Consider the following 25,897-nt stretch of genomic DNA (forward strand, 5'->3'; position numbering starts at 1 on the left):
TACCCCACCACACCCCTCAAACCCAGGGCTCGACCCTTTCTTTCACTCTCTCTCTCTCTCCCTCTCTCTCCCACACACACACTCCATGTCATTGAAGCAATTGGTTGCAGCGATCAAAAAAAAGCATGAGACGGGGGGGGGGGAGAGAGAGAGAGAGACAAACAAGATTCTAGAGTTATGTGATGAACCAATAAAAACTGTACAAGGTTTGCGAAAAAATCAGGTTAGTGGACCTTTTATTTAATTTGAGAGAGTTTCACTTATCATCACACATACCGTACTGTGGGTTTATTACACACATGGGTATATTTCTTTGATTTGAAGGCATTTGGGTCCTACTTGAAGTTGTATGTGATTACCGCCAGAGTGGGTGCCAATATTACATAGTAGGGTTTGTGTTGGCGGCCTAGCGAGGTCAATGTAACTGTGTCTAACTTACTCCCTCCCTCCATCACCTCGTTTCGCCTCTCTCTGCACTTTCACTGTGTCTGTCTGGAATGAGGGATGAAAACAAAGCCTCAAGTCTTCCCTCTCTTTCTCTCTCTCTCTCTTTCTTTACCATCCCTCTGTACAGATTCCAGCGCTTGCTGACGTCTAGCGCTCTAGGACAATGGAGGGAGAGAGGGACAGGGGGTGACTGGTGAGTCTCTGTCTCTCAATAGTGCTTTCTTCCTCTCTTCGCCCTCCTTCCATCTCTCTCTCTCTCTCTCTCTCTCTCTCTCTCTCTCTCTCTCTCTCTCTCCTTCTCGCTCTTCTCTTCCCCAGACAAAGAGGGATATTCTGCTGCCCTGCCTCTGTCGTGGCTCCCACTCTTCTGTATTCCTGTAAAGCAGAAAGAGAGGGAAAGAGGGGGAGAGGCTGACTATATATAGATGGGTTGAGCTGAGGACACTGGAACTCACAGACATGGAAGCCAGGCAGCAGAAGAGACAAGAGGGAGAGAGAGAGAGAGAGAGAGGGGGGGGGGGCGCACAGGAGAAGTGATCTAATACAGTATACACTTCATTGGAAGAAGAATCCCGCAATCCATCATGCTGTCTCACCCCATCAACATGCATTTATTTACTCATTTACCCATGGCGACGTCTGATGTAGGTCGATCAAAAACCACATTACGTGCCGACATCCCTCTTGCAAGTTTCAGCGCTCCGAACAGCAAACCCACTTATGCTGGACTATATTTCCCTATGTATCACATCTCCCTGTTTAAAAAGCCCCATTTTTTAACCATATGTTTTTCAAACGACAGCAGGTCTAATATTGGCAGCCTGCTTTCTGCAGCCAGACACGGAAGCACATTGCCATTATTGGCTCGGTTCAAATCTCATCTCACATACTGATGGATCAATTAATCTAAAACCACCATCTGCCAACCTGTTGCCGGCTTAGACGGTATCTTTCTCTCCCTCTGTGTCACACTATCTACATCTGTCCCCCTCTATGTTTGTACGGCATTCCCTCCCTCTCTCTCTCAACTCCCCTCCATCTTTGTATCTTCTTAATGATTAAGGGCAGCATTAAAAGCCTTGTGAAACAGGAGCTCCATTATGCTTCTGGCAGGTGGGGAGGCAATGGCTATCTTCCAGTCCTTCCTCAGCTAGCAATGTCCTGGCTGGAGTGTGTGTGTGCGTCTCTGAGCTTGTGTGTGTACGAGGGGGGGGGGGGGGGTTGGCTAAGGGCTGGGGTTGGGTGAGGGCTGGGGAGGTGGGTGGGTTAGGGGGGGACCGGGGGGTAGAGGGACTGAGGTTTTGGAGGTATTGTGGGGTGGCTTGGGGGGGGGAGGACATGGGAAGCTGGATTCTGGAGGTTTGGGAGGCTGCCTTGGCAGTCAGTGTCTGGAGCCTGCATAGAGAGGAGCTCATTCAGCTGCTGAGACTGAAAACATTGTGTGAAAGAGAATGTTTAGGGGCTAAGTGATATAAAGAAGAGAGGGAGAGAAAGAGAGAGAGGGGAGAGAACAAGCACCAGCCAAATATATGAACGATTTTCAACATGATTCACGCCTCTAGCTAGACTGATGTTACATTAGGCAGGGAATACGGTAACCCACTTCTGAGGACTGAGTGAACGACATGAGACATTGGAGATCTTAAACATGACTGAATAATCAGAAGCTCCTGAGCCTAGGACTCAGCGGAATGAGACATCAAGAGACATTACACACGACCGAATCGTTTCAGTACCATCTCTACTGCCGCGTGCATATACGAAAAAAATGCTTGGCTTCATTGTCAGTATGTGGAACCATTCAGCGTGTGTGAGCATGTGCTAACAGGGCCAAGGAAACAGGGGCCAGGCCGGATCACAAGCCATGCTGGCAGACTGAAGCATTCTAGCTAGTGTAATGTCTTGGTGAGTTGACAGTTTGGAGACTGTGACTCGGATTCAGGCTGCAGGCCTAAACACTCTCTCTGGCCACGAGTGTAGAAAGAACCGGAGAGCCAGGCCAACTTTCCTCAGGGTCATGAGACTAAACAGTCAAGGGAAGTGATCCTATTGAGCCAAGGAGAAGACAGACTCACAAGCACCTCGGGGGGAGAGAGGAGGAGGATTCATCCATGCAGGAGGATGCCAGTAACTGAGGGGGAGATGACAATTACCGTTGTACTGGCCAATCAAGGACCCCTAAACGGCAAAGATTGTCTCCCAAATTGGCACTGGGGGGGGGGGTGGATGACAAGTGCCAAAGCACCCCCCCCCCCTGCCTTAGTCAGTGAGCCATGAAAAGCACTGGGTGAGAATTTCTAAAGTTTCTCCAGAGATTTAAGACCGGAAAATCTGGATTAGGGAATAACAATTTAATTCTGGGAAATTCTCAGACAGTGTAGACAGCCCAGCGGGATACAGAAAAGGCAATGAAGGTTCTAAAAAATGAATGCACATGGATACCTACACTTTAAAATAGGCTATATCAAGTAGGCTTACATGGCAATACAATAGAGGCGAATCGGTTAAAACACGTAGGGCACAAAATGACATCATCAAAACCCAAAAGGTTACTGGCCAACGCTCGGCGCTCCTGTTCAAGAAAACACAATTGATATTCGCTGTTGGTTCAACCAAGGACAATGGCAGGGACTGTGGCCCCCAGCTCTCTCCCCTCGTGCCCTCGCATGGCCGAGATGTCACTGAGAGCACCGAACAAGGGATGGAGGGAGGGCGGGAGAGAGGGATAGAGGAAAGAAGGCGCAGGAGGAGAACAAACGCATTGTTCCGGGGTCAAGAAAGGGGCTATTGTGCGCAAAACAGATAGCCAGAGTGGGCGAAAAAGAGAAGAGAGAAGACAAAGGTGAAAACTGCAATTTGTCAAAGTACTTTTTTTGCAACCGTTTCGGGTGATGTATAACGTTATTTTTGGGAAGCTTAGGGCTCGTAGATAAGCACTATTTCAGTGAGGTTCTCCAAACGGACCTAATACCGTATGCTATGCTCCGTGGTTGTTAGAGGAAGTCTGTAGGCCTATTTTAAATATTATATTAAACCATTTTTATTGTATTGGATATTTACTCTCACACATTGCATAGGCTATCTGCCGTTATTAGCCTAGATTCATTTGGTATCTTTCCGTTCTAAGACTGCTTTTATTTAGTTTTTCAGGCCTACATAGCGCCCTACCTGAGCAAGAGAGGTTCAGTGTGACTACCCAACCCAATCTAAAGGTTAAACACATACATGATTGAATAAACTGACGCTACGTTTTAATTTCACGTCCCCGCGCTGTGAAAAGACATGTTTTGCTTCAACATAATTATTTTCACCTCTGCTTCAGCACACGTCAATAGCTATAGCATACGGGCTGTGGGTTCACTCCTCAGGTGGCGGCAGAACAGAGTGGGGTTACGCTGTCTGAACAGACTACTGTGAAGAGAGAGGAGGCGCTGGGAGAAGAGCGCGCCTCGGTGGGGATTGGGGGCACACAGCGGTGGTTACTAACTACAGCCCTGCAGGCGTGTGATGTGGGCCAGCTGCCCTCCTTAGTAAACACCAACACACAAACACACTATATAAGGGCACACACAGTCGCTTTCAAAAACTAAATAATGCACCCCTTGACATGACTAATTTGAGCTGTGGTCTACAGTTTGCAGCAGTTTCCAATGGACCTTCTTACATTTAAATACTGTATACTGTACAACATAAATTAAGCTGTAGAAACAGCGAGAAAAGGAATAACAGCTAGCAGTAAGAGAAAAGAAAACAAAATGTAATTTAAACAGATGGAAAGGGCAAAGTGATCTGAATTTCCATGGTCTAGCTGGCACAATGGAGCTCCTCTCCATCGGACAACAGGGCACCAGCGCCGGGCACCAGCCCACTCACTTTCACACACACGGAAATAACTGCCTCGCACACAACGCCACATCTCTTACACACATATGCTTACGCACAGAGACAACTACCACGAACACTCCGAGAAGCGACGGCACGGAAAATAAACATCATGCAGACTTGCATACTGATAAGCCCTCCATGGAAAGGAGAATACGGAGACAAGCAAATACACTCTCAATCCAACAAGTATAACCTTGCTACATACACGCACAAAGATGTACGTCACCGCACCCACCCTAAACTGAACGCTCGCTCACAAACACAAACCTCCCCAATCCTCTTTCCTCAGAATAGTAATGATAGGCTGTCCTTGACTCTCACTGACCTGGCCTATCTTCACTAGCGGATTGATTCAGACTACAGTTAGTGGATTCCCGTCATGTAATGCGTGCTGGAAATACAGTTCCTTTGTACCGCTGTCTGAAAAACTGTCAAAATGCTTTTTTCATTTCATAACATTCCAGCTGTCTCCTTGGTTCGTCCTCAGCCTATTGGACACGCCAAACTACCCCATTACACACTTGACAGCAAAGGCCTGGACGGATAAGAAGTCTTTTACATATTGTATATATTTACACTCGCAATGTTGCTGTTTTTAGATGAACTGTATCCATTAACATCCATGTACAAATACCAAATTAACCTTGCGCAAGAATCAATAGATGCTATACATCTAGATGTTCTTAAAAATGGGCAGAGCCTTTATTCATAGCATTCGTCAACATAATTAAAACTATGTACATAAATGAGATTTGCTAAATCTTTCGTTTCAAAGGTCACTGTTGGTATTGCGTAATGCCTCTCCACAAACATTCAAGGAATTCGACTAATGTTAGGCCATAAACAGTTGCATTTAAAGAGAGGCAGTGAATAGATCATCATAGAGGGCTCTATCCAACTTAATTGGTGTCTGGGAATTCCTCTTCATTGTTGACAGGAAGTATCTGCTGATGGGGGAGTGACATCAGTAGTAGTCCTCAAGTTCCTGTTTGTCTCCCTGGTTCTGAATCTGCTGCTGCTTCCTGTACAGATCAGCAATCTGGAGGAGAGAGAAACATGTGAGAGGAACATGGGATACCCCACTCCGGGGGAGAGATGGAGGGGGGGGATTTAGGGCGGGAACTAACCTGAGCTCCCGAGGTGGCGTCCTCAGGCTTCTTGTCCTCCCGGACCCTGAGGAACCGTGGGAACCTCAGGGAGATGCCCTTCTCTGGGTCCACCTGAGGGACATGGGGGACATCACAAGGTCAGACTGGACCGGGAGAACACCATGCTGGGAGACGTTCCCCAGGGGCTCTTCAATCAGAGCCATTAGGCTTTCCTCTAAACTAGTCTTGTGGCGAGGACGATCTGTTAGTAGACGGTGCTCTGTGCGCGATTCAAGCCAACCTCTCTGCTCGCAGGGTGAATAAAAACACACTGACAAAGTAGTTGCACGCAGTCTATCCTACGGGCACAATTTAATGGGCTTGATTTACCACTTCAAATCAAATTGATGGTTTCTAGAATATGATCTTTTGCTATCATCTTAAATGAGCTCATTCATTAGGAGTTAGTCACACACACACAGACAGACACACACACACTCAGTAGCAGTGAAGAGACCACAGGGGAGGGACTCACCAGTCCCATGCCAGCCTTGTAAACAGGTGAGAGTGAGAGGTCCGCACACTTCACCTCCCACACCTGCACTGCGTCCAGCCACACGTCGGGCTCTGTTGATTGGTCCAGACGGTAATAAGCACGGGGTTTGGGGAGGATGTGCTCCTGGGAAAGGGAACAATGTGATTGGTCAAGCGGTTCGGGTAAAAACCCACAGCGGGCGGCGGATTGGCGAGCGAGAAAGTTTGGGCTTCTACTCAAAAGGAAAAGACCAGAAGCGTCCAAAACCGTCTTTGTACCTTTAAGAATTTGTAATGTTGCTCCAAATCTTCATCCTTGAAACCTGTCCCAATCTGACGTGAAAAAAGAAAAAAAAGAGACAGAAGAAAGAGATATAATTCCCCTATGGTGAAATGGGACTTATTGTGGTGGAACAGAATTATAGAGAATTGAGGCAAAATCCCCCCGTGTTAAAAAGCCTTTATCCTGTTTAGCCTAAAGCGCTGTGTCACCCTGTTAGACAGACATGCAGACTGAGATAGAGCTACACAGTCCCATCACAGTGAGCCACAAACAGCCTCTCATCGTCCTCCACACCTACCACAGAGTCCAACACCAGGCTGCTCCCGTTTACACCACCCTTTCCATCATACCCCTCCATGTGCACAACCACACTCTTATGTCATCTTTGTCCTACACGTTTCCTCATGGGGTACAACCGCTTTAAAAACAAACACGACAGCGCACGCACACACACACACACACGCCGGTGTTTCCCACGGACACACTTCCACTCATACATACACACGTGCAAACACACACACACACACGGCGTTGTGTTGGACAGTCACACACACCTTGCAGACGGACTGGAACTCTTCGTTGTCCTCGTCGTAGCAGGCCAGCAGGAAGCCTCCATAGGAGCCCGCCCTCTTCCCCTTCCCCAGGTAGGCCCCCACCACACACAGGTCCATCGTGTCCCCAACACCCTCCAGGTAGTCCTTCTTCAGCTGGGGGAGGGGGGAGACTGTGGGTATGGTGTGCGTGTTGTATGTACTCACTCTAGATGCGTCTGTAGAAATGTGCATATGCACGTTTGTGAGTGTGGCTTGTGTCCACGGTGTGTGTGTGATGTGTTCTGCATCAGCGCACAGCTACCTTGAGCCAGTTGTGGGAGCGCTTGGCAATTTCATAGGTGGCATCTTTCTCCAGGGTCTTCACCATGAGGCCCTCACAGGAGTCTTGACACACACACAGAGACACACACACATGCACACCCGCACACAGACAGAGACACACACGCTTATAAATCGAATGCATGAGCAGACTTGAGCTGCTGTAACAAAAAGCAAGATTAATCTCTCCCACACGCCCACCCCCCCCACCCACACACCTCGGACGGACTGCTCTAGAAACTCTGCGATGACGTCCGTGTTGTCCGAGTCGAGGGCTTTGGCGAACACAAACTCTCCCTCCCGCTCCTCGAAGCTCTCTTTGAGAAGAGCTCTGCGTTTGGAGAGGGGCTGTCTGACAAGAGACTAACACACACACACACACACACGTCAGTCAGTCAGTATTAGCAAGAGTGAAATTATAATACACATTACAATAATAGGCTTATCACGGGCTGCAGTGTTTCCAGTCATTACCACAGAGAAACACAATCTCACACACACTTGAAATGAGAAAGAGCCTTAAATCAACGTCTAGCCACGGCCCCCGGGCGTTCTCGCATCATCATTATTCTAGACAGTCACACACACACACAATTACAAAGGCCATTTAATCACAAGTCATCGCCCAGTATCATCATGGTGCTAACCTCTCCATTAAGGAACAGCAGGTCGAAGGCATACACACACACTTGAACTTTGATCTCGGAGGCGTCCACGTCCTGTGAAAACACCCACCGACAGAGACACACACACACACACACATCACCCTCTGTGCTTGTGTGGGGTGCAGGTGTGTGAACAGGCTACACAGCACAGCACTCAGGAAAATGCATTATATATTATATTATACACTGTTACATCTCTCTCATCCCTCTCTTTCCCTCTCCATCTCTCATCCCTCTCTTTCTCTCTACATCGGTCATCCCTCTCTCTTCCTACACTCTCATCCCTCTCTTTCCCTCTCTTTCTCTCTACATCGGTCATCCCTCTCTCTTCCTACAATCTCTCATCCCTCTCTTTCTCTCATCCCTCTCTCTTCCTACAATCTCTCTCTCTCTCTCTCTCTCTCTCTCTACATCTCTCTCACCCTTTCTTTCTCTCTACATCTCTCTCATCCCTCTCTCTCAGTTTCCTTCTTCCTGCAGTCTCCTCCTCCGTCCCTCCCTCCCCCTCAGTCTCTCCTCTGTCCTCACTCTCCTTCTACACCCCCCCTCTCACCTTCCTCTTCCTGGTGGTGAGGACCTGGAAGGGCTGGATCTGCTTCTTCTCTCGGTCCCAGGCCACTGCCTCCGCGTCCAGCACACAGGAGACCACAGAGGGCTTCTTCACCTGGGTGGGGGTGGGAGTAATGGTCCAGCAAATCGAGAAGAACACAAAACAGTTAAAAAACAGAAAGCGAGAGTCAGACCGAGACCGAGGGAGGGGAGGGCAAACTCAGAAGAGAGATTAAATGAGTTATTCATGCAGGCAGAATGTAGGCCTACATCTAAGGCCCTGCTGCTAAGTGGGTCTGTGCTGCAGGCAGAGTGTGCTCCAGTGAGCACCTCCGGGAGGAGGGGGGTGTCACCTGGGGAATACGGGCGATGATATCAGGGTACTTGCTGGTGTTGTCCTCCTGGTTGCGACTGAAGACGCGGACCTCCCCGCTCTCCAGGATGTGGATCTGGGAAAGACCAGCGCCTGTCAGTGGACGGCCCCCAAAAACCATGGCAACGCACTCCATCGGGAGCCGACTGTATTGTCACCTTCTCTAAGCCGGCGGCGGATGTCAGGGTGTGTACATTATGCATGCAGAAACGGTATGTCAGTGGTTGTCACATTGACGAAGTACTGATATTAAAGACGGACAGGTCTTCATGGAGACCTGCCGAGCTGGAGAGAGGTGAGACACAGGCTCCCCCTGGTAGTGAAGGAGGGTAGTGCACATTGCAGTGCTGCGATAAGAGTCAATAGAGGACGTAATTTTGCTCTCTCGTCTAAGCGAGCACTTGGAAAAACTCTCACAGCTTAGAGCCCTGGGGCACAACCACACCACTGTGTGCACACACACACACACAACCAAGTGAGCACACACACCATTATGCACTTCTCCCTGGAGGGCTTGCATACAAAGGCATTGTTTGCATGTTTAACATACCACCGTGCCAGCTCGCATATCTTGAAAGACACACACATATATCACGCATGCCAGTTACTCCTCCCAAACACACACCTGTGCTCGTTCTCCGTCGTACTTGTACTCGCAGGTGAAGGCAGCTTCATCGAACCTCTTCATCACCTCTCCTACCCCTTTGGTGGGGTGGGCTAGCATAGGTCTCAATGGGACCCCTGAATATGGAAGTGCATGTTACATATACTAACATAAGCAATGTGTAGGCTGCTGGTCCAATGTTTCATAAGTCCACGCCAGATATTTCCCATCCATACAAAAGGTCCTAAAGCATGTATCTGAATTGACTGGTTTCCTGAAATGTAACAATAATGCTGCATTTGATCATTTTACTCATTGTATATACTGTAAGTCAAAGAATATACACATGGTGAATGTGTGTGTGCATGAACAATGTACCAGACGAGACGACTGAATGAATGCGGTTTCTGATTGGTCCGTACCTGGGGTGAGTTTGCAGTGATTGGGCAGCTGGTCTATCCCCTCCTCCAGCAGGACCGGGATGATGACGTCATAGTTGGGCATCTCGCTGGACGAGGAGAGAGAGAGAGAAAGAGAAAGAGAAAGAGAGAGAGAGAGAGAGAGAGAGAGAGAGAGAGAGAGAGAGAGAGAGAGAGAGAGAGAGAGAGAGAGAGAGACGTCTCAGCATGGGGAGAGCAGGGCTGCACGTGGGAATGTCTGCAGGAGATGGTGTCAGGGGGGGAGTACCAGTAAGTCTGTTTGAGGATCAGAGCCTTCTCCTCCATCCAGGCCTTCCTGCTCTCCACGCTCATCCCCTTCCCCGCGTCCGTCACCTTAGGAGGGAAGTCTGGGGGAAACGCAAAACAAAACGCACTCACAACGTTAAAAGAACCCAGAGACCCGGCATTCCCCAGGCTGGTGGGTTATGTTAGGGTTATGTTAGGGTCAGGCCTAACGAGGCAGGGATGTCCACCTTGTCCGGGTGGAGTCAGACACACGGCCTGACTCAGCGCCGCCAGGACGCTCTGCTCGGCCAGGCCGATCCGCAGCTTTCCCGCCAGCGACCTGTCAATCAACCAGACGGCCAAACGGAGACGTGAGGAGTTGCTGTGGCGACCGGCAGCATTCCTGCTGGATTGGCCAGACCGAGAGGCAGCCAGGTGGGGTGTTGAGGTGGTTTCATGTTAGAGCAGTTAAGGGCGTCGTACCTGACAATGTATCTGGCTTCGGAGAAACGGCAAGCTACAAAGAGCCCTTTGATGATGTCGATTTTCTTATTCATGGCCTGAGGGGGGGAACGGAAAAATTGGGATTCAGACGGAGAAAAGGTTGAGAAGAGAGATCACAATAGAAAAGAGGTCAAGAGCGACCAAAGAACTGAGAGGAGCTGCTGGAATCTAATGACTAATTAAACAGGAGCAGAGTCAAGTCTTTATTAGCAGACAGACTTTCAGAGGCGGAAAATATTGCCGACATACTTTTCAAACATACTTTTAACCCTTCCGTCAGAGGGACGCCAGGCTAAGTGGAAATCGTTTTCCCTCTCTGTCTCTCGCCTAACGAGAATGCTTTCGTACAGACTCACCGAGTTTCCGCTCATGTTGGCAATTTCTTTCAATTTGCCAAATACGCCCCCTGCCGTCAGATTGGCGGGTTGGAACATTATGCGTTGGTTGCTACGGGAACTCTCCGCCACCAAACCCAGATCCCCCTTCTCCTGAGCTTCTGCCTTGATTTTGTCCAACTGTCGCCCTGGCAACAGGAAAAACTGTAAATATGAATTTGGCTGCTCAGAAATGGGAAAGAGAATTAACAATCATTTTTGTGTGTGTACCTCTCTACCATTTTGTGGACCCGTCACATATGGAATGCAAATGCTGCTTCTGTGCGCTGTATCTAGTGTGTGTGTGTGGACACGCTAATATGAGCCTGTGGGATACTCTCCTACCGGTTGCTTGGGCAACAGCCTTCATCAGCACCGTCTCTCCCACCCCCAGCTCCAAGCCCAGGTACGCAGGCCCCAGCTGATTCAGACACAGGTACACACAGCACAGCAGGTCATCTGTAGAGACACACACACAGGTTGACACAGACTCACCCACGCACGCGCCGTCACCGCGAACACGGGCGGAATTGGATTTCAAAGCGGACAGGCACCATCTGCCAGGTTTGGCTCGACGTTTAAAAATAACCCCCCTTCGGAGCCGTTTGAGAAGCAGGCGTACCAGGGGAGAGGAGCAGCACGGAGCGCAGGAGGTTAGACAGCGTCTCGATGTTCCGCAGCCTGACCACAGAGAACACACAGGAGACGTCCCGTTAGAACCAGCATCTCAAAATTTCAAGAGGAGGTTTGGACGAAGATAGTCGCAACACACCTGCCAGAGTCTTCCTCGATCTTCTCGAAGGTGCGGGCCACAGCCAAGTAAGGGACCCTGGGGGGGGGAGACGAGGAGAGTTTCAACCCAGGGCAGATGACCTGGGGTGGGAGACTGCAAAACACTTTTCCCTGCCTTCTTTCTCACTCGTACTGTTTATTTCTCTCACACCCACTCTGTCACACCCTCTCTGTCACACACACACACACACAGACTCACAACCTCTCTCCGTCACACACAGAGCACAGCAGGTAGGGTCTTACTTCTGGCCCCTCCCCCAGCATGCGTGGTCCACAGGGTGGTAGTTGGGTCTGGTCGGGTCATAGTCTGACTGTCCCTGAGCCTCTGTCTTCACACTAGAGGAGGAGCAGGGGGTCGACAAGGGCATGGTGACAAAGGCAAGGTCATGGAGTCAGGACACAGACTGAGACAGACATACAGATAAAGACGGACACACAGATAAAGACAGACATAGGTACAGACTGAGAAACAGATACAGACAAGCCGTCTTTTACCCTTTCTTGTCTTTGCCGACCTCGGCGGCCTCGTCCTTCTTCTCCACGCTAGGCTTTTTCTCCACCTCGCTCTTCTCCTCTGCTTTCTCGATCTTCACCGCTGCTTTCCTGGGAGCTTAGAGAGGCACACAGGCAAGAGAGACCGAGTAAGAAGCTCTTCATTCTGGCATTATACGTGAACAAAAAAAGCCACTGTATTAAACCGAAAGCATTACATTTTGGATCCACGACCACAATGCCATTTATGACAATGCGTTGTCGCCAGAACAGTACAGTTTCCTCCCAACAGTGGGCTGAGGAAGCAAAAAGAAAAGAAAAACAGAGTTTAAACTCACTGAAGAAACTGCTGATAGGCGCTTTAGCAGCAGGCTCCTTCGCCGGCTGCTTATCTCTCCCCTCTTTAGCCTGCTTCTCCTCCACCTCCTCCTCTGACGCCTTCGCTCCACGTTTGGGGCTTCTCTTCTTCTTTTCAAGCGTCTTCCCTTCATCCCTGTCGGCCTCGACTTTCTCCACCTTTTCCACTTCCCCCGCCTTCTCCCGCCCGTCTGCTGTGCTCTCTACGTCCGTCACCTTCGTCTTGGGTTTGCCCTTTTCAGCCTCGGACGCGTTCCCCCTCTCATCCTCCGTGCCTTCCTCCATGGCCTCTCCCTCATCCTCTACGGAGACATATCAAAAGGAGTGATGAGACAATGGAGAGGAAAATATTGAGGGCAAACCCCAGTGTTCAGCAGACTCCCCCCGTCCTACCTGGGCCATCCTCTCCTTTGTCTACCCTCGCCCTTTTCTTCTTCTGTTGTTGTTCCTGTTTCTCCTCGTCTGGCTCTCCTTCTTCCTTCTCTTTCTCACTGCCACTGTCGAGCTTCCTCTTTGGAAACTGCTTCCTGGCTGCAGGAGGGAGAGAGAGACAGAAAGTGTGTGTGTGTGTGAGAGAGAGAGAGAGAGAGAGAGAGAGAGAGAGAGAGAGATACTTACATTGAAAACACTCAATAAGAGTGCACTGACAGGCGGAACATGCAGGACATACAAAGCAACAGGATTTGATCAAAAACGTCCACGTTAGTAGTCCTTGGCTGGTATACAACGGTTAGTAACGAGTAGCTGGAACTGGTTAATCGCTGGATCATACATGGTATAACCAGATGCGTATGGTAAACTGTGTACATCACGTGGCCACTGACCTGTCCTGCGTTTAGGGATCCCTGTAGGAGAGATGGAGCTGGGGGTGTCTGGTGTTCCAGAGGGGGCAGGGGTTACAGGGGTGGCTGGAGTTACTGGTGTTACTGGAGTGGCTGGAGGGGAGAGAGGAGTTGGGATCGCCTTGAATACCTTCTCCTTTGTAGAAAGACATGGAACAAGCGAGATTAAGATACTGATGCATATTCCCATCTAAATGGGGTATTTGATTTTGAAACAAACGGTTCAAATGCTGCTTTTATTCTTGTTTATGGGACAATAATCACATGTGCTACCTTTTCCTCTTTGGGTTTGTCCCCTTTTCCCTGGTTGGCTGCTGGTGCTTTGACAGTTGAGGTGTCCTCCTCATCACTGTCTAAGATCTGCCGGCTGCGCTTGTGAACTTTCTTGATAGGTGAATCAGATTCATTTTGGAGCCCATTCTGGACTTTAAGAGGACTTTTGAGTTGTCTAGAGAGGGTACATTGAAAAGGCAAATTCAATCATCAAAGTGGTAAAACAATATATGTTTGACAGTTATTCATGATGTATGTTAGAGGCGTTTGAATAGCTCGAAATAATCGATAGCTAACGTCGAAATCCTCCTCGCTATTATGCAACTTACTCTTTCACTGGTCCGTCAGTCTTAGTGCTCTCCTTCCCCTTGCCTGCTTTGGGCTGAAAGAACGATCTGAGGGAGAAGGCATTGGAAGACTCAGGAACAAAATATTAAAAGACAACATAAATGGAGCTAGATATATAAAATAAAAGGGGTATAGCCTTGCTAACTAGCAAATACCTAAAAGTTTACACAACTACCCATCTACCTCACTTAGCCTACAAACTTAGTAACTAGTTAGCTGACTAGTACTGACAGGTAGCCTACAGAGAAAACACATTCCTTCATGTCGCTGGAAAGAAAATATATTGTCATTATTGCCTTTACTGTAGCTAGCCAGTTAGTTTGATTGTACCATTGGAAAGTGATTACTGTACACACACACAGACATTTGTTATTGTATTTTGCTAGCTAGCTCGGTCGTAATGTTGTTAGCTCTACCATCTCTGGCTTGGCAGACAATAATGCTCAGACTCTAGCTTGAACTGTATGTTACTGCTACTTACGCAATGCTTCGTTGCATGTTGTTTTCCTGATGCTCGTCGTGGTCAATTATTTTGCAGTAACTTATGTCAATTATCGGCGCCAGACCAAATTTCAACAAAACATCCACAAATATCCCGCGCTACGAAGTGCTCATCTGAATAATCTGATATTCGGCGCCAAACTGACATCCGTGTTTTTCCAAAACTTCATCTGTTGTTTGATGAGTTATATTTGGATTGTACTGCCCCCTTTTGGACCGGAGGTTACACTTTGCCATAAACTGGTGCTGATGCTAGAAAAAGGTTGCGCTGATGAATGAGCAGCTCAGCTCACATGCTGTTTCTGCTGTCTTGGCTGTTTTACAAGTATGTGTTTCATACTTAATTATCGCTAATGAAATGTGAACAAATATTGCAATTACACAGAAAGCTGAGCATGGGATATTTATTATAATACAAGTAAGTGCATGTAAATTGATATTGTATGAATAGAACTAATATCAATCAGGCGCTTTTTCTTCATTATTTGAAGTGCATACACAAAACAATCAAGCTTGTAGTGACCAAACAATGCAATATTTAAGCCTCTTTAGTACAACTACTCAGACAATTAAAATATACTATGTTCCATGTAGAACCACACCACAAACTACTTCCAATACTGTAGCTATTACCAGAGGCATATGACATTCTAATGTTCAGTTCTCATGAGTCACTTATTCTACAATATTTCCCTCTTTCCTCTGCATTCCTTTACTTCCAGCGCCTTTCTCCTTCCCTCCAACAAACAAACTTCTGTTTACATTGTTCAAGCTCCACTCTATTCCACTCTTGATTGGCCAGCTATTTTGATTGACATGAAGGGCAGCAGTGGATGGAGGATGACCTGATATCTCCCTTATGTTAGTACCAGGAGGAGGCGGGACTGATAGGAAAGGGAAGTGTCCTGGTAGAGGATGTGACTGTGGAAATGGGATTGGTTTTGGGAGGCAGTATGGCAGCAGGAGAGGGTGGGGAACTGGCTGGATAGCTGTCAATCAAAAGACAGACAAACACACAAAAACACAAAACTGTTGTTGGTTTCATGGATATATATCGATCAAGCTTAGGGTTGGACCGAAAGTTTAATCTCACCATAGGGTTAGGGTCTTTGACATTAGACTAACAACGTTCAGTGGGTTATGAGAGTAGGAGTTATATAGTCACACATTATGAACGACGATGACACGATAAAAGAGTATTGATAATGAACATAGTCATGGTAGAGCTACAGTTATGTTCACAATCATGGGGATGGGGGGGCTCTCACCTCTGTCCATCGCAGCCCCTCCCCCTCCACATAGAGGGACCCCACCCTTCGAGGGAAACAGGGGGAACGGGAGAGGGTCTCTCTGGACCAGCTGAGGTAAAGCAAAGGAAGGCAACCAAGGAGATGACGGCATTTAATAGCATGACTGATTACCTTTTTGATTCATGATGATGAATGCTTAAAGCTTGAAAAAGTCGATTTATTTTGTGCATTATTTCATTATGATGCTTTAATCTGCCTTAAAACTGTCGAGTCTTCTCAACTCAATAGGATACTGACCTGGTGGCAAGGCGGGTATCCTGGGTAGTTAACCAGAATAAGTTTGCTGAAGTTGAACTTGTAGGTGAATCTCTTTCCTTTGGTCTTATGGAGGATCCTTTTATTGTAGTAGTATCTGAAGGACAAAAGGTTTATGATTTTGAAGCGCACCAGTATGCATGTCATGTTCTCCATGCCTGTAGTGTGTCTGTGTGTTTCCCCATGTCTTGTTGTACCTCAGTGCCCTGCTCAGTTTGTCATAGTTCATGTGAGGTTTGCCCTTCCTTTCCCCCCACAGTCGGGCCAGTTTCTCCGGGTCACGGATGACGAACTCGCCCCACTCCCCGCCCCATCCGATGGCCCCGCCCTCACCCCTCCCCAGGAGCTCAAGCAGGAAGTGCCACAGCTGCACCTGCCTGGAGCCTGGGGACCACGCCGGCTTGTATGCCCAATCAGGGAACAGCACTGCTGGGGAGACAGTTGGGTAGAATCAGGGAACAGTTATAGGGAGGTGGTTGTAGATACAGCTCAAGACGCGAGCAAGAAAACACACTTACTTCTGCTCCAATACGGGGACGAGAGGGATCCTATCGAAGAGTTACAGTTACACTGCATCTGAAACATGTCATCGTTTGATCAGTAAAAATATACATTGTTCTCAGCAGTGCTTAAATCTTTTATAACATCTTATACATTCACTATAGATGACAAAGTGGTTGAGAAATAAAATAATTTAAAATGTATAATTTTGCAACATTCATAAGAAATATAGATTTTTTGTATTGCTAATAACCCCCCTAAAAATATAATTCTGCATTAGGTGATTTGTTTTATTTATCTACATTTTTCTGTAAAATACAAAGGCAAGATCAAGTTTTTCCTTCTCCTTTTTTTATATAATCGAAACTTCCTTTAGGCCTTTAGCTGGTTTATCTTTGTTGCAAAGCAAAAAGGAATTCAATCACAATTCATAACCCACAATTAAGCATTTTCATCAGCAAAGCTGTGATAAAACATACACTTTATAATTGGACTAATTCGAACCTAACCTCCACATTTGTCTTAATTATATAAACCATATAAACCATAAAACCATAAATATTTAAACATTAAAAATAAGTTTCAAGGATGCATCTCAGCAAAAGATACAGTTGGTATGCAGTACTCCCATTAGTGTGGAAAAATAAAAAAATTGTCTTTGCGTAGCATAAACTTCTACAACTGTAAACGAGAACATGTTATTGTTACCTCTGTTGCCACTGTAGTTCGGCAAAGCTGAAGCTGTGGCTTCCTCGAGTGCCCCAACAATGATCAGTTTGTCTGTTAGTCCTCCTGAAGTCTGAGAAGGATGAGGGACAGCCTGTTAGAATCAAGCTTAGACCCCCATCCCATCCACCTTTCTCTCTTATCCCCCTCCCTACCTTACCCTGCTTCTCTCTCCTTCTCTCACTCCCTCTCTCTCCTTTTCCTACATCTCCTATTCCAAGACCTAGATCTGAAAGTAGGTTTGAATTTGATCGGAAATTGACACAAAAATGACACAAAATCATATGTAATCTGTAAACAATTACAGGATTTATCTTAGTGACAATATGGGAAAAACGGATAACAACTTTTAAGACGACAACAACATACAACAAAGTACAGCAGAACATGATAAACACCTCCTCACCTGCTGTTCACACTTCTTTGAGATGTTCTTTTGTCAAGGTCAACAAGTCAGCGTACAATTGCAGTGAACAAGCTGCTACAAGGGAGACACACATTAGCTTAATTGACAGTCTAAATTACAAAATGCATAGCTGTGACAATCTCATTTACAGAAACACTTCCAGAAGATGACATTCAGTTAATTCACAGTGCAGAAATGGTCATTTTCTATCGGAAAAGAATGGGACAAAATGAGTGTAAACTCGTTTTCGTTCTCTGTCTCTCTCGCCCCCACCCATGCTCTGTCCCCTCAGAAGTGATAGCTGACACCGGAGGCTTTTAATTCCAGTGTAAATACAAATACTCCTCCAGACAGCCATCAATTATGCATGCTGCTAATTGAGTTAAATGTTGTGCTTTTTGCAGTGCAGGGATCTTGGGTCACATGCGGATAACCTGAAAGCAGACACACACACGCGCACACATGCAGGTGGTTGTCCACACAAACACACACACATAGCTATTGTAGACAGACAAGGGCCATGCACAGGTTTAAAATTTTTATTTTAATTTTATTGAACAGCGATTGAAATGTATACTTTAGCTTGAGGGTCTGTTCAGAGATGTTTATGTATGGGGTGATATATCCTTGCTAGTTATTTCCTACTGTGTAATACACTGTGCCTTTGTAAGATTTTGGACTCATCCTAGCCAGCCAGAAGGAACAACACACACAAATGGCCCAACAAATGGAAATCCGTTTCCACAAAACATCTACCCCTTCTCCAACAGCATTATCTCCACTCTGACAAAGCAATATAAAGGAAAGTTTGTGCGTAGGATGTGTGTGTGTGAAGGGGGTAAATCTGGATTAGGCTTCTAAAAGGACTGTTTGTTTTACAGAAACTGATGACCCACATGCTTAATCTGGCTTCTTAGCCAGCGTTCAATCTCTTTACCCTTCTCCCCATCTTCTCATCCTCTCCCTTCATCCACTCATCCTCTGTTTCCATTCCCTCTGCCCCACACCATTATTTATATTTCCACACAGGAAAAAGGCTTACGTGACACAATATGATTCATGTCTGAATGCATGATGCTGGATGAGGTGTGTGCGTGCGTATCACAGGAGGATCATAATTGGTGTGTTAGACTGGATAATGTTATTGAGTCAAAAGAGGGCGATGCTCTGGGTCTTACGGGTCAAATCCAGTTATAAATAAGAGGGATGAAGGCGGTGTGTTTTGTCAAGGCCCAGTTTGCAATGACACAGAGTTTAATAGGAATCCTTTCCCTCGGCAGCTAAGTGCCTGAGACAGAGTGTGTGTGTCTGTGTTAAAAGGACCAGATTAATGCCCAGCTATATTTCGTAAAGGGTCCAGCGAGCTAACACTAATGCCCTCTGAGCTAAAGCCACTTAAACCTAGAAGGTTACAGAAGCAATTGTCTTTGCTCTCCTTTTCCCTCTAGTTGTCCGGGGTTTTTTTTTTCTTTTCTTGCTGACTCTTCTCTCCCTGCTCCCCCGTTCTCTCTCGGGGGAGCTGTGGTTTTTGAAAGGTTTCTCAATGCTCCTAATCCTTCCATCTCTTTGTGTCAAGGAAAAAATATATCCGCGTGAAACTCAAGAGGCCAAATGGAGCCAAGTGGTCTGTGTGTGTGTGTCTCTGAAGGAGGTCATAGTGGGGAAAAAGAACTCACAAATTCATACTTTAACTTTATTCTTCCTGAATAAACAGATGAAGCCCATGTTCACATCATCATACATCATGTCTTTATTCGAGTGTAAACAAACTCTGTTCAGAGAATCAGCCAGGTGTTTCGATTGTTGGCATTAACATGATCAATAATGTACAGTCATGGATAAAACATGATCATCATTTGTAATAAATAACATTTTCAAAAGAACTGTCGCTGTCTGCTACCTGCCGTCCTGTCAAGCAGGTCGACCTTCTCATATAGCAGTATGTGTAGAGCATGATGATCCGTAGCAGTGTGTGTGTAATGTCATCATTACCGTTGAATGACATTTATTGTAACATTGCTGAAATGTGTTCAGATAGTAAAGTGTGTGTGTTTGTATGTGTCTGCGCGCATGTGTTAGGTTATGATTTGGATGATCTCTCATCCAAAGGCTAGATAGGTTAGTATTAATAAACTCATTAAGCCAGGTCACGGGTAAAGGGTTACAAAAAGAACCCTTTTCAGCCACCAACATAAACAAATATAAGTTTCTCCAGGAATCCCATAGTGTTAAGCACCACAGTGCAAAATATCTGTTTAGGGTGCTTAACGCACCTTACACAGACCACAAATATATTTACAATTAAACAGAAAGCCATAAAAAACTATTACCACATTCAGAACCACTGACAAGTTACTGTTCGTTTGGTTAGTGTTTTAATATGCGTGTGCTGTGTAAGCCTTCGCTCCTGACTCTCCCTCTCTGCTACCCTGTTCCAAACTGCCATCTTTTTCTCCTTCCTCTGTGACTGTTCCTTGACCCCCCCCCCCTTTAAAATGACACTCCAGCAAGGTCATAGAGTGCTGGAGTTATCTTCTATAGTTCATCCACAAGAAAAGGTCCTCATCTCAACCACACGGAAAGAGTAGTTTCACTTAATGTTAATTAGTGTACAGTATTGTAGACCTACAAGTCAAACATTTCTCACTAAAGGGGGGGGGAAAATAGGGGTATTTCCAGGACCAACACTTGAATCAAGTGAAATCCCCAAGAGTACGAACACAATATCAAACCGATTTCAGACCGCCAAAAGGCTCCTTCCACAAATTTAAAATCCAGTTTTTGGTATGTTAAAGTGAGTGTCAAGTGATAAAAGGAGAGTGTTTTGTTGTGTGTGTGGCAATGAGAATGTTAAAATATGATCTTGTTACTCTCTTTTTTAAGGCTTCCAAGCTGCTTTGGATCAAAGACAGTCCCACAGATATGCAGCATCAACACAATTTAAAAACAGACTGACTAGCTTCCCTTTGAAGACACCCTACTGTATAGGCCCTAGTTGAGAATCAGCCAAACAGGGGAAGGCTGCGTTCATCATTTCACACTGGCTAAGTTTTTAGTTTGATCTGATTTACGTTCATAATGCTCACCAAAATATATCTATTTTTTTGTCATGTCAAAATGCCCAGATTGAATTCATTTTAAATCAGGATTAGGACTATGTCAACTGTTAAAACTTACATAACGAGCCATGCCCTAATGCGGTTTTGACATGGATAGGTCTGAGCCACAATGAAAGCAAAGGGGAAACATTATTTTAAAATGTAAAATGAACTCCCTCTGGCCACAAGATTATATATATATATATATATACACACACACACACACACACACATCTCCACCCCAGTTTAGAAACACACTGAACAATAACTAAAAGAGAAAAGGGAGGGGAAAGGAAAAGGAGAACTGGGGACTTGGATTTTCAGCTCAATAAATATTCTTTTTTTTCTTTCTTTTATCTGAAAAGAAAAGTCTCTCCTCCTTCATCTCGGGTCCTGTATGTGTGTATATGTGTGTGCATTGGGAGGGGGGTCTATGTGAAGTTCTGCAGGGGCTCACTAACACGCATGCAGGCCCAGTAGAAAGCCCGGCCTAGGGTGAGCAGAACCAGCAGGATCAAGACAGCCCATGAGGCATAGATGCCCTTGTAGTCCTGGGCCTGGAACCATGTGCCGGCCTGAAGATAAAGACAAAGACATAAAAAGACACAAAATGAGAATGTGTACAAAGTTGCATGTAAGAGTATACTGCCTGCTATGGTTACTGCTGCACTTGGTCGCCTCCTAGTGACATTTTTGCACCAACTTCTTGAATTGAAAACATGTCAAATAACTGTTCAGCTTTCAGTGTATAGTGTACTCACTATCAGCCCAGCAGTAGAGATGCTGAAGAGCAAGCAGAGTAGAAAACACCACAAGCTCCGCCTCCGGGGGTACCTCTGGCCAATAGAAGATCTTGGTGGTGTGTGTGTGTGTGGGGGGGGGGGTAAGGGGAAGAGATAGTTGTTGTTTAAAACATGGAACGGACACAAGCTGTTGTGTAAGCACTCCAGGCTGAGCTGAGATTCCTGCTGCTGTGTGCAGGAGTTAAGGAGCTTACCCCCTGAACAGGGAGCGAGCTCAAGCGAGAGTTCAAAGAATTGCCTTGCGGGCACTCAACCTGACATCTTTGTGGAGAGGGGCTATACCGCATCATTTTCCTTACAAATGTGCGAAAACCACTTTCATGGGCCACGCAACTTGATATTGACAGTGAGCTACTGGGGGAGGACAGATAGAGGTAGAGGCAGTCAACACAAACATAAAGATACTCACACTTTCCTGCAGTGAGGGCACCTGGCCAGTGTCCTGTCAGTAAATTCTGTCCACTGAAACAATGAAAAGGACTTCTGGTGAAAAAATGACATACCTAGTGCTGATGGAAGGTTTTCCAACAGCATTCACTAGCTAGACTGACAAAATACTTCCAGGCTCACCAATTTTCCAACATCATTAAAGCTACCTTGCCAAAATGTTACCGCAGGACATATGAATGTACACAACTAAAAGTGATGAGGCAAAATACAAATTGGGAGTGCTCAAGCTTTATAACAAACATACAAACTACTGGGGCATGGTTACTCAAGAGAGATCTTAGTGATCCGGCGGCTATACATTGGTACTGAGACATGGGTAGATTCATCTTACGTACAAGATACATTTGTATGTGTGTAGATTAGGTCCTACCAGGAAAGTGTTGCTGCAGTGTCCACACGAGACCCTCGCTCCGGCAGGCTGGGGGTCTGGACTAGCTGGCCCAGGGTGCACTGGACCCAGGTTGATTATCCTCTTACTGAGGGGGAAAGACACACTTCATTCATAATTCTTTAGTTTACAATACAGTGTGTGACACACAGACTAACTCACTGATTCCCAAACAGCAGTAACCTAAGTAGTGAACTTTGTGAACTGCACGCAATATATTTAAGTCTTGATATATTTTTTAAATCCTTACAAAAAGGTCTCAGAAATGTCCAAGTAAGGCCACTTTCGATGACATCCAGAGAATGGCGGGGGAAACAGCGCACATCCAGACAAGTTCATTCTATTTCTTTACATATGTTGTGTAAAGCACTGCCGTTGTCTGTCAGTGGCTGTAATTACACCATCACATCCCCATGGTGACTCAGAGCTGCAATTTGTCTGAGCGGTATCCAGCCTCAGGGCAGCATCTGCTCTGAGGAATCATACCTCGGGCCAGATCATCATCTCCTCTGAACCATAGCGCCTGTACATCTGTCCTCCCCTGCCTTCACTCCCCTTCGTCCTCATTTCAGTTTCTGCCTTGTCACACTCTCTTTCCAGCCTCCTCTCACACTGTAAATATACACCTCCCTTACCGACACTCAACTTTCTCTCCCTCCCTCCCTCCCTTCCTCTCACCAGTATGGCCGGGGACAGGCGATCCTCTGGGAGGTGACTTTGCAGATGAGCAGACAGTTGCAGGGGCAGCGGACGTACTTTTTGCCGGCTGGTGCATTCTTTATTGGCTGTAGGGGGAGCCAAAGGAAATAAGACAAAGTGTCTTTAAGACAAAGTGTGTAAAAGTATTTACTTTAATAATTCAATCCAACCAGTCCACTATTTACCCACTACCTATTTACCCCCCCCCCCCCAAAAAAAATCCACAAATATACAAGGTCATGTTTGACAGGGAACTGGGAGCACTCACAGTAATTCTGTTTCGCATTCTAACATTTAGCACCATTAAAGACCAAATAAGAAACTGTGTTGTCTCTTCTGTCAAAACAAAACAAGACATGGCAGTGCGTCATGAACGCCGGTCCAGGTGGGTCTCACCAGGTCAACCAGGCGTCTGCTGCTTAGACTTGACAATAAATAATTCATGTTGACGGTGCTTTTTCTCCCTACCCCCTATCATTTACAAAGTTTCAATATTTCTCAGATCATAATGATCAAAAGACATACTGATTATTGATATGAGCATATCTGTGCAACATGTAAGACACCTTCCCGTTGTCTATACATAATAGAGAACAACCCTGGACAACAAATAAAGGACTAAGGACTAAATATTCAAAGTAACAGACCTTATCTGATGATCTTTTCTCAGTTAAAAGAAGGAGGTAAATGACAGTAGAATAAGATGTTGTTGAGGGTGAGGTTCTAGACATTATGCCCACAGTATAAATAAGGGTAGTTGTTTTGATTGTGTCCATGATACCAGTGTGCAACAGCCGAGGAAGACAAACACCAAATAAACATTTTCACAGGAACATTTATCAAAAATTACACATTGAAGGAATAAAAATTTCTGACATGGTTTGTCTCGGCAAGCACAAATGTATAGTTAAGGAATATATACAATTAACTATTTGCCGATCGCGACCCATCCAGGTAAAATTATGTTAAGAGTGTCTGGCACCTTCCATTTCATGAATCATCCGTGAGTGACCACTCCTAAGTCGTTGAATAAGCAACCACGCTCTGCACCAACACAAATTTGTACAGCAAACACAAAGCACAATGACATAGGCTAGTTTTTGCGCAACTACAGTATTTGAACAGTACAGGCTAATGTGATTGGACCACCTGTGTCCCTAACCGAACAGGTGAGTAAGTGAATGTGCATGGGACCCACCGTAGCCTCGTTGCAGACCCCACACTTGACCACATGCTGGTGGGTCTTGCCCTCTACGGAGATAAGGCTTTGGCATACTCGGCAACTGATGACAGGGGCACTGCCACTCTCTGGGGAGGTGAGGGGAGAGTACGGAGGGGGGTCCTCGCCCAGGAGCACAGAGGGCTGGGTGGGACTGGGAAACGGAGGGAAGCCTAGGGAGAACAAGGCGAGAGAGAGAGGGGGGGGAGGCAGAGAGAGAGAAAGAGAGAGAGAGAGAGAGAGAGAGAGAGAGAGAGAGAGAGAGAGAGAGAGAGGGAGAGAATGAAACCATGACAGAAAATAAAGTGGTGGATGGCAATTAAATGTACAATACATCAGTCTGTATTAGTCACACGAGTTGTGGAATGAAGGCTTAAAAGGGCAAAACTTTTTTTTCTCCTCTGAATTAGGATTAACAAAACAATGAGATTAGGTATTAAGGGCAAATAAAAAGGGCTTTGTAAACAGACGGCAGGAATGTATGACCGAGATTACTTGGGTGTGCAAGTTTTGTATTATACTACCTGACCTTATACATGCATGAGATGCAGGCATTTGATTGATGCATTAAGCAAACCCAGCTAGGCCTACTACTGTGGCATTGGAAGCTTAATGCTACAAAGTTGTTTCTATATTTGGACACAAGTCACTACATTCTGGCGTTTATCTCCTGTAACTATTAGCATGCGGATGGCCATTCCAAGGCCGATCAAATCAGATGTTTTGCTGAATGGGGTGGCTAGGCTTCTGGCTAACAGATGTAGCGTGACGCTGTCTGCTGCCAGCAGGTGGGATGATAACAAATTAATCTCCCTAACACAATGTTTGAGTTGAATATTACAAATGAAGCGAAGAGCATCATGTAGAATTGGTAATATAAAAAACATGCGAGCTATTTTATATTTGGCTAATAGGCCGGCATGATGCTGGCATCAGACAATGTCCAGTTAGCAAGCTACAGTACCAGTGCTCTGCTGATTTCAGTGAGCTTGCTAGCTAACAGTGCAGTACTTGGTGTAGCAACCATGAATTATTCCCCTTGAGCATCCCCCAGTGCATACTACGAGTGCATCTACTATAACGATATATTTTACGGTACGCTTTAAGTATTCGACAGCCAGACATCCACAATAAATGTTTTACATTCTTCTAGCTTGCTATCATCACACAAGGCCAATTCTTTGTCAGCTAGCTTGCGAAGTAGCTATCTAGCTAGACTACTGTACAGTACTAGCTAACATTAGCTTGTCGCTAACCTATGCTATCCCTATGGATACTCACTTTGTGGTTTATTTGGCAAACCATAAGGAGGTGCACCAGGAGACACTCCACCGTTACCGCTGCCAGGAGCACCATCTCCAAGATCTGACAGTAACGGGGACCTCTCGCCGTCCGCCATACCGTTAGCAAGGCGTGAGGGAGTTGGACCGTGCAATGTACAGTTATGGAGTCCGCTGTGTATTGTTGTGTCGGAAACGCATGCGTCACATGATCATTCGATGCTGCGGTAACCCACGCCCCTCACCAACTCCCAAATATTTTTTGCTCAATAAAAAAGCAGATATTGTGCTATGAAGGCAACCAGCAACAGAAA

At 46.1% G+C, this 25,897-nt stretch overlaps 3 protein-coding genes across 3 annotated transcripts; all 3 read right to left on the reverse strand.

Annotated features, from left to right (window-relative positions):
• Positions 1-4,883: 4,883 nt before the first annotated feature.
• Positions 4,884-14,603, reverse strand: lig1 (ligase I, DNA, ATP-dependent). Its single transcript, XM_062482246.1, has 27 exons — positions 14,429-14,603; positions 13,929-13,994; positions 13,600-13,774; positions 13,309-13,462; positions 12,878-13,015; positions 12,466-12,786; positions 12,131-12,245; positions 11,879-11,971; positions 11,616-11,672; positions 11,466-11,524; positions 11,189-11,302; positions 10,826-10,992; positions 10,449-10,525; positions 10,214-10,305; positions 9,988-10,087; positions 9,723-9,808; positions 9,322-9,437; positions 8,677-8,772; positions 8,328-8,438; positions 7,757-7,828; positions 7,328-7,472; positions 7,093-7,175; positions 6,792-6,944; positions 6,234-6,287; positions 5,956-6,099; positions 5,460-5,552; positions 4,884-5,371 (listed from the first exon to the last, which is right to left on the reverse strand). Exons 1-27 carry the CDS (start codon positions 14,443-14,445, stop codon positions 5,297-5,299), a joined length of 2,973 nt encoding a protein of 990 aa, XP_062338230.1. The 5' UTR covers positions 14,446-14,603; the 3' UTR covers positions 4,884-5,296.
• Positions 14,604-14,877: 274 nt separating this feature from the next.
• LOC134037032 (transcriptional regulator ERG homolog) lies at positions 14,878-16,589 on the reverse strand. The gene is made up of 5 exons (XM_062482310.1): positions 16,532-16,589; positions 16,211-16,442; positions 15,996-16,110; positions 15,717-15,807; positions 14,878-15,437 (listed from the first exon to the last, which is right to left on the reverse strand). The coding sequence occupies exons 1-5, from the start codon at positions 16,587-16,589 to the stop codon at positions 15,124-15,126; spliced, it is 810 nt and encodes a 269-aa protein (XP_062338294.1). The 3' UTR covers positions 14,878-15,123.
• Positions 16,590-19,325: 2,736 nt separating this feature from the next.
• Positions 19,326-25,781, reverse strand: pip4p1a (phosphatidylinositol-4,5-bisphosphate 4-phosphatase 1a). Its single transcript, XM_062482307.1, has 7 exons — positions 25,585-25,781; positions 24,283-24,476; positions 23,064-23,170; positions 22,368-22,473; positions 21,957-22,009; positions 21,506-21,596; positions 19,326-21,319 (listed from the first exon to the last, which is right to left on the reverse strand). Exons 1-7 carry the CDS (start codon positions 25,700-25,702, stop codon positions 21,176-21,178), a joined length of 813 nt encoding a protein of 270 aa, XP_062338291.1. The 5' UTR covers positions 25,703-25,781; the 3' UTR covers positions 19,326-21,175.
• Positions 25,782-25,897: the final 116 nt, after the last annotated feature.

This window comes from Osmerus eperlanus, chromosome 16 (genome assembly GCF_963692335.1).
Source record: "Osmerus eperlanus chromosome 16, fOsmEpe2.1, whole genome shotgun sequence".
NCBI classification, from domain to species: domain Eukaryota; kingdom Metazoa; phylum Chordata; class Actinopteri; order Osmeriformes; family Osmeridae; genus Osmerus; species Osmerus eperlanus.

Excerpts from the sequence above, each read along its gene's own strand:
- lig1 (XM_062482246.1), bottom strand. Across the intron at positions 12,787-12,877 it reads CAAAGGAGAGGATGGCCCAG|AGGATGAGGGAGAGGCCATG; the intron begins GTAGGACGGGGG and ends ATGTCTCCGTAG. Across the intron at positions 6,945-7,092 it reads GCTCCCACAACTGGCTCAAG|CTGAAGAAGGACTACCTGGA; the intron begins GTAGCTGTGCGC and ends CCCCTCCCCCAG.
- LOC134037032 (XM_062482310.1), bottom strand. The coding sequence starts at position 16,589 with ATGCAGTGTAACTGTAACTCTTCGATAGGATCCCTCTCGTCCCCGTAT. Across the intron at positions 15,808-15,995 it reads GATACCCGCCTTGCCACCAG|CTGGTCCAGAGAGACCCTCT; the intron begins GTCAGTATCCTA and ends GCTTTACCTCAG. Across the intron at positions 15,438-15,716 it reads AGGGGCTGCGATGGACAGAG|CTATCCAGCCAGTTCCCCAC; the intron begins GTGAGAGCCCCC and ends TTTGATTGACAG.
- pip4p1a (XM_062482307.1), bottom strand. The coding sequence starts at position 25,702 with ATGGCGGACGGCGAGAGGTCCCCGTTACTGTCAGATCTTGGAGATGGT. Across the intron at positions 22,474-23,063 it reads GCCTGTCCCCGGCCATACTG|TAAGAGGATAATCAACCTGG; the intron begins GTGAGAGGAAGG and ends TTTCCCCCTCAG. Across the intron at positions 21,597-21,956 it reads TGCCCTCACTGCAGGAAAGT|ATCTTCTATTGGCCAGAGGT; the intron begins GTGAGTATCTTT and ends CACACCACCAAG.